Genomic DNA, 8,165 nt, shown 5'->3' with positions numbered 1-8,165 from the left:
GGGAAGAGATATTGATACGTAGTCTATTAAATCTGTGCGTTAGTTTAATGAGCCTTTTCTTTTAAGAGTTTTAAACCTCAGTTACTGTGTGCTCTTGAAGAGAGTTACATCGCTTCGACTGTAGAAACCGTATGAGACACGCAGTCTGAACACTGAACGGAGGATGACAGACAGCCAAAGCGGAGAGAAGAGTTTATCTGAACTAGAAATTAATGACTTCAATATTAATCTGTACATCACAATGAACTATGGAACAGCTTCGGAACACTTAAAATATATTCCTTTAAAACGTTTTGGTGCTTTATAATGTTTTTGTGTCTTTCGTGGAGCTCAATAATAAACACAGAATAATAACACACAATATCGGATTTGGATCGGCAGATCCGCAGAAAATTCCAGTTTCGGAGCCGATACGGATCCCGAGTATTGGATCGATGCCTCCCTAATAGACCCTCAACTGTGTGGATAAAAGCTTTAAATTCACGTTAAACAGCTATATTACACTTTACAAGAAGGGTAAAATAAAAAAAAGCATAATGTTTACCATTCCTCCCTCAGATACTCCCTCTCCTCTGAGTGACAGTAAGTCAGGTCGCACTCTGTCGCCCCCTGCTGTCCCGGCACACCGGCAGCGCTCGGCCACGCTGGGCACAGAGAGGAGCAAAGAGAACCAGCACTTCAACCACTCGCTGCATGACGACACAGACTGGGTTACCAAGGAAACAGGTATTGGAGAACATCGTGATCATTTCACTTATTATGCTCTCGCTGATTCCTCTGCATACTACCACAGTCGGGCCATGACAGTAACAGAGACTGATTTTCTCATCTGAAGGAGCGAAAGAACGGGAGAGGCTGAGGGAGAAGCGGCAGAGGGATTTCTTCCGCATCAAACTGAAGAAAAGAAGAAGAAGAAAAGGAAGTCGAAGTCAGGTGAGACGGCTGTTATAGTGCAGTGATGTCTCTGTGTGTCTTCAGCTCTCTGCTGTCCCCTGTGTTTGTCTGCTCGAGCTGCAAACTTTCTCTGAAGTATTCTCAATTATGTCAAATTACTTCAGAACCTGGCAGTGTATTCGAGCAACGGTATATGATGTCAATAAAATTTAAAATTACTGCCTTCTACTGTACATTACTACTGCCTGTTCATAAATGACTAAACTTGTAAACTTGTCTTTAAAAAGTTAAGACGTTTGATAGTAAAATAAATAAACAAAATGAAAACCGTTAATTTAATTAATGGACAATATTAAAGACTGCTTATTTATTTAATGATTTAAAATGTAGTTAAAAATTATCAAATAATTTAAAGTTAAAAATATATTGATATTTAAAATGATTTAATGTTTTAAAAATGTAATTAAATAAAACAATACAAATATGTCTAAAATAACATCATTTTTAAAGCACATTTTAAATGTCATTTTATAGAATATTTGCAATTTAATTTCACTCGTGTTGCAGCCAATCAGTTTTTTACTCCTTAATAAAGAGCCCCTCCCACATGCCACTCAGAGTAAATGCAAGATAATGTACAAATTGTCTTTTAAATGAAATGGACTTGTTTTATTCAATTCACTTATTACTGAAGATCAATCATTTTAGAAGCAGAGCTCAACACATTTAAATGACTGCACGTTGTGTCAGCGCTGGGACACCAAATCTGTGTGTCATTTTGAGTTATTAATAGACCCTGAAAAGTGCACAGCCACCCACAAATGAGCGTTTTGTTTGCCAAATCCCTCTTGACAACATCAAGAACTGAATCGGATCTACAAGCCGCCTCGTGGGTGAGGAGCACTCGTCTGTGTTTAACCCTGTGTGGCGTCTGCTCTTCCTCCTCTGACAGACTGTACAGCACTGAGGAGAGCATTGGCCTAAAAGCCTCTCCCCTGCAATCTGAATTCGGCCCACCAAATTGCCCCTCTCCCTCACACACCGATCCTACACGGGACACTGCCCTGAAAAGATGCTCTGGCCAGGGTGGGTACCACAGAGCGCAGGTCCTCCGAACTCACAGCTGCCTGCCTTGTGTGTTCTCAGTGTCTTGACTAGTTTCCACTGTCAGATGTCAACCGCTCTGTAGATTTTTCTCTCTAGTGCTGTATGTTTTTAACGTGTGTGCATGTGTGGTTAGAGTTGCTGATTGTCTTGCATGGATTGACGGTGTTATAAAATCAGCTCAAGTCTGCTGCCTTAGTGTGTATTGTGGTCGTCTTGTTTCGTCCAGGTGAAGACAGCAGCAGTGATTTGTCCTCGGACAGTCCTGTTTGGAGTGAGGACGAGTCTGACACTGAGCTGGATCTGAACGTGCCCCTCTCAGAGCAGGGTGTGGAAACACTCACTCACGGCTCTGAGATCATACGCTGTATTTGTGAAGCACAGGAGGAGAACGACTTCATGATACAGGTGAGATACCATCCTCTGAAATCAGACCAGACCTCAACCCTCTGAATTTATTTATTTATTTTTTTTCACATTTGCTGTTATTGTAGAATTTCATTTTTCAGAGTTTTTATGTTTTTTTTTTATTTTTGTTTGTTTTTTCATAAATAAGTCTCTTCCATAAACACAGTTTGAATTGCCTATAAAATAATTTAAGATATTTCACATGTATATATTTTTTATATATACAGATATTTCACTGTAATTTAATAAATATTTTTATTATGTGTTGAATTAGTAATGTTTAATGTAATAAGCATGTAATATTGCCTGCAACCAAAAAAATTGGTCGACCACTATTATATATACACAAACACATATATATATGTGTGTGTGTGTGTGTGTGTGTGTGTGTGTGTGTGTGTGTGGATATATAATAGTGGTCGACCAATCTTTTTGACAGCCAATGGCAATATCTTGGAAAGCAGGTGGCCAATTTTTTTTTATTATTATTAACATTTAAGAAATTTGAAATAATTTGGACAATGGATTAAACATAAATGTGAAAAAGAAACATACTTATACTTAGATGACAGTATTATTCACAATAAATAAATATTTTATACAATTATAATATATAAAAAGCAAAGTAAACACTGTAATCAACAGGGCACTCAGTATTCTGGGAAGTCTGTGTGCATTGGGAATCATATTTTTCAAAATAAAGCCAGGGTAAAACTCATTTACATACAGCACACAATGAATATGACATAAATATGACAGTGGGCAAATGCATAAAGTGCAGCATAATTTGAAATCATAATTTGCAGTCCACAAACACTCATCATCAAATTGAACTGAGCTTGAGCGGTTCTGCAAAGAGGAGTGAGAAAATATTGCAAAGTCTAGGTGTGCAAAGTTAGTAGAGACCTGTCCCAACAGACTAAAGGCTGTAATTAAAGCATAAGGTGGTTCAACAAAAAGCTGACTCGAGGGGTTGATCCTTTTTCTAACTCAGTGATTCTGTTTTTTTTTTTCTGGAAAGTTTGTGTTTTACAGCTGGATAAAACCAAAAATGTGTCCGTCTTCAATTCAGGCTGCAAAGCAACAAAATCTGATTATTTTAAAGAAAATTATTTTCTGTAACCACTGAATATACGTTTATATAAAAACAGGAAAAGAATTGAATCGATTATGGAAACTCGGCTATAGAGACAATTAAGATTCTGCTGTAAAGCAGCTCTGAGATACAGTAAAATCATTGCTCAGGTCTGTTCCGTGATATTTCAGTTGAGTTCAGTTCAGTTCAGCAGTTAAGGCTGATCTCAAATCAGATCAGTGTTGATTCAGATCAGTATCAGAGTTGATATAATATGGAATCAGCTGTAAATGTTGAGCTCTACAGAACAGAAGACAATCATCGTTATTTCCCCATCTGATGGCATCGGTTTTGTGTTTCCTAGAAGTCGCTATAGCATGAAGAAAACAAATAAGCACATAATTTAAATCCGTTAAGCACTGGCACAATTACTTGAATTATTTTGTGAATAATGAATAATTTGATGTGGTTATATATTAGGATTTTAAAGGTTAATATGCATGGGAGATTGAAGGGTGTGTCCTGTGCTCTCTGCAGTGTGATGAGTGTTTGTGCTGGCAGCACGGGACTTGTATGGGTCTGTATGAGGACAGTGTGCCAGACAGCTACAGCTGCTACATCTGCAGAGACCCACCAGGTGAGACACCAGAACCTCCCCAAACCATCTCCGCTTAGCATACAATAGCTTTTAATTTGATGTTCGTTTGTCTTCATGTGTTGGCAAAACAGAACAAGGATCAAAATATGACAACCACTTCATTACATTTTGTTGTTGGGGCTTTGTGTTAATCTTTAAATGTGCGTGTTTCTGTATGCAGCCCAGAGACAGAGTCAAAGGTACTGGTATGATAAAGACTGGCTGAGCAGCGGTCACATGTATGGCTTGTCTTTCCTGGAGGAGAACTACTCCCACCAGAACAGTAAGAAAGTGGTAACGGCCCATCAGCTCCTGGGGGACGTCCACCGTGTGTTTGAGGTCCTGAACGGCCTTCAACTCAAAATGAGCATCCTACAGTAAGTAATTCCTCTGCTCTAATGCTCTTGATGCACCCAGCTATTTGACTAATAAAGTCAACTGTGAAAGATTGAGGTATGAAGCAAAGTTGCACTCTTTTTAGGACACAAGCCCATCCAGACCTGAAGTTCTGGCGGCAGCCCTGGACACCTGCAGACAGCCTGCGGAGGAAGACGGCAGGTGACTCGGGCATAGCTACACCCTTCCCCTCCTCACCCATTGGAATGGGAGCGAATGAGTTCGAGACATTGAAGAGCGAAGTCCCATCACCTGTGGAAACGCATTGCTCTTTCCAGGACTCGTACATTAGCAGCGAGCACTGCTACCAGAAGCCCCGTACATACTACCCTGCGGTGGAGAGAAGACTTGTGGTGGAGACACGGTGCGGTTCTGAGCTGGAGGACAGTCTGAGGAGCACAGAGGACCTTCTAGAGATGGCCGAGCAGAGGTACGGCACGCAGCTGGACCACGACCAGCACAAGCTTCAGCTGGCCGACCGCTCCTTTAGTAAGGTAAGTTACAAGCAACTTTTACTGTGCACTTGGCCTAAAATTCAAGCACACAGTTATGGTATTTTTTTTATTATTATTTTTTTTAGTGTACACAATTAATCACAAGACTAAGTGTGTCAATTACAAAATCATTCTCCTGCGGCACATTTTCACAATCTGTTTCAGACCAGCTGATACACCATATACCAGTTTGAGAGTTTTCAAATCAGATTTTTTCTTTTTTTAATCAGTTTGATAATTTTCAAAACCATTTGAGGACTGTTTGTTAAATCTGTATTTGCCAAACCAGTTTGAGAGTTTTCAAATCAGATTTTTTTTTTTTTTATCTGTGAAAACCATTTGAGAACTGTTTGTCAAATCTGTATTTGTCAAACAAGTTTTGTTTTCAAACTGTTTTCATATAGATTGATAATCTATTTTCAAACCAGTTTGAGATCTGTTTTTAAGTCAGTTTGTCTTTTTGTTAAACCAGTTTGAAGTCTGTTTTCTAAATATTTGATGTTTTCACAACTGCTTGATTCAGTTCAGTATGATTTTAAAATGGTTTGAAATCTGTTTTCAGACCAACTGATACTCTATTTTCAAACCAGTTTAAGAATTTTTAAATCAGACTAGGATTTTTTTTTTTTTTTTTTAAATCAGTTTGTTCATTTTCAAAACCATTTAAGAACTGTTGTGAAATATGTATTTGTCAAACCAGTTTTGTTTAAAAAACATCTGTTTTCATACCAGATTGAGATCTGGTTGTAAATCAGTTTGATGCATGTCGTAAAATTAGCTCAAAGTCTTTTAAAAATGTGTCCCAGTGCTGGCAAATAGTTGCAGCATCATCAATAATCATCACACACCAAAAATGTGACTCATTGCTTTCTGTTGTCAGGAGCTGGAGTGTCGTATGAAGCAACTGGTTTCCGCGGAGCAGGAAAAGAGTTGTGTGCTAGAATTCAAGGAAGAGGAGCCTGACCCTGTGACCCCTGACCCAAAGCCTGACCCTGACCTTGTGCTGCACCAGCAGTGGCAGCTGAACCTGCTGGAGCACATTGAAGCAGTGCAGGACGAGGTGACGCACAGGATGGACCTTATCGAGCGAGAACTAGACGGTGAGACTTTTACAAACAAAAAAAAATATTTAAACTGTAAACACTTTCAGATGGATGTACTTTAACTCTTTGCTCGTATTAACATGTCGGTATCATAATGCAGTGCTGGAGAGTTGGCTAGACTACACAGGTGAGCTGGAGCCTCCAGATCCACTGGGCCGTCTCCCTCAACTCAAACATCGCATCAGACAGCTCCTGACTGACCTGGGAACAGTCCAGCAGATCGCACTCTGTTCCTCGTCCTCTTGAGGGCGCCAGAGAACATACAAATGGCTCACACTCAATTGGATGCACACAGAGTCCCTTAAAGTCTGATTAGAAACTGCTGAAATACTTACATGTGCCTGTTTTGTGAGAGGAGACCCTCAAATGATTCAAGCTAACACTGATGTGATTGTTTCTGTGGCACATGCATGTTGGATTCAGCAGTTTAACAGTTATCACAAGTTAGAAATAGACTGAGGCTAACAATACCTGATGCAAACAAAGGTTTTTTTTTTTGGAATATAATGCTTAATAGTAGCACTTAGCTATGTCTATCATAGACTTAGGAGGTATTTTGTTATTGCTTTATGATGTATTTTCTCTGTATTCTTCACATGCTAAATAATTATTTTATGTTAATTCATAAGTGAGAATTTTGGACTCTCTCGACACGTTTTTGCTCTGGGTGGAAAGCTTAAGGACCCATATGGTATTTTGTTGTGAAAAAAAAATGTTAAATATGACTATAACAATATGAAAATATATTTTAATCTGCAACTACGTGCATTTTAATTCTATATTTGTACTACAAAGTCATGTAATCTTGTAAATAACCCCAAACAATTGCTTAAATTCATGTTCTTTTTTTATTTCTGATCTAAACTGTTGCATTTACAGTAAAGACTTTCTGTAAACTTTGATCTGTTGTGAATACTGTAGTTGTGGGCTTTCTGCCTGTAACCTCTCTCATTTTTGACAATTGATGTTGCTTGCGTTTCAAATCAGTGAACTTTGTTTCCACTGATTAAACAACATTAAACAAGCACAGAATGTTGTTCTCTTGCATACTGAATTTTTGTATGCATATCCCCCCCACCCCATATTTCTGATACTGTTCTGTAAATTGTATCTGTTGCTTTCGAGTCTACAAGATTGTTTTTGTTTAAGACATTACGGTAGATGCCTTTAAATTATTGTAATTGTGAATTTAAGTTATTGATTCTGCCACCTTTTTACGTCTGTCTGTTGGTTTTCTTTTATACAGTGCACGTCTGAGTATTGTATGGTCAGAAAGAGAACGAGAGGAAAAGCTGGGATCTTTTTAAGTGTTCTCACCCTATGGTGTTAGTTTTTGGTTTGTTCGTTTTCCCCTAGACTATAACTGTTAAATAATCTGTGCCTGATCTATTATTTCAGGCCAATCTGAGTGTCGTTTACCCTCAAATACACAAACTACATTTGTTATAGGTCTGTGTATTTCTAGAATCCTGCTGAAAGGTGTTTGGAGGGTTGGTGTTTTGTTCTTGGCTTTCTTTGTACAGCTAGTAAGTGTTTGACAGTCCATTGATTGTTTCTCAGTATTGTTTGTAATATTTTTTTTTTACATCTGCCCTGTTGCTTTTCCAGTCATTGAAGATCTAGTTATGATTTAAAAGTACTGCAGTGTGCTTTTTTTTCTCTCTCCTTCATTGTATGTTACATTGTACTTTTTATGTTAGGATCCCCTGGGACTCTATAATGAGTTTTAAAAAAATATATACACACAATCCAAAAGCAAGGAAATAAATGCAGACATTTTAACTGAGTTGTTTTTACTCTGCTTTAAATTCCTTTAAAATTGTAATTTTCCTTAAATATTGTTTTATTGCAAGGTAGTGGACTGACGGAGCTGGAATTAAAACTTAATGTTAAAGCGATTGTTAATTTAAACCATATACATCTACAATTATAATGATAACGAATCAAATGTTTTTGCTTTTTTCATGGTTACATGTAATAATATCTAGCCAATGTTCATTTTCGTGTGTATTTTTATATTAATTAAATTGAAAATGTTGCAGAATTTGCATTTA

At 37.9% G+C, this 8,165-nt stretch overlaps 1 protein-coding gene across 1 annotated transcript; it reads left to right on the top strand.

Annotated features, from left to right (window-relative positions):
• The first annotated feature begins 521 nt into the window (after window positions 1–521).
• LOC113079287 (PHD finger protein 20-like) lies at window positions 522–7,897 on the top strand. The gene is given in 9 exon segments (XM_026251528.1): window positions 522–726; window positions 836–898; window positions 901–933; window positions 2,228–2,406; window positions 4,019–4,118; window positions 4,300–4,495; window positions 4,600–5,008; window positions 5,889–6,108; window positions 6,212–7,897. Coding segments are annotated over 9 exon segments (1,536 nt in total). The 5' UTR covers window positions 522–536; the 3' UTR covers window positions 6,358–7,897.
• The last annotated feature ends 268 nt before the right edge of the window (window positions 7,898–8,165 follow it).

The sequence above is a fragment of the Carassius auratus genome, unplaced genomic scaffold (assembly GCF_003368295.1).
Source record: "Carassius auratus strain Wakin unplaced genomic scaffold, ASM336829v1 scaf_tig00027601, whole genome shotgun sequence".
NCBI lineage: Eukaryota > Metazoa > Chordata > Actinopteri > Cypriniformes > Cyprinidae > Carassius > Carassius auratus.
The sequence above is the reverse complement of the archived record's forward strand: the minus strand, read 5'-3'. Positions and strand labels throughout refer to the sequence as shown.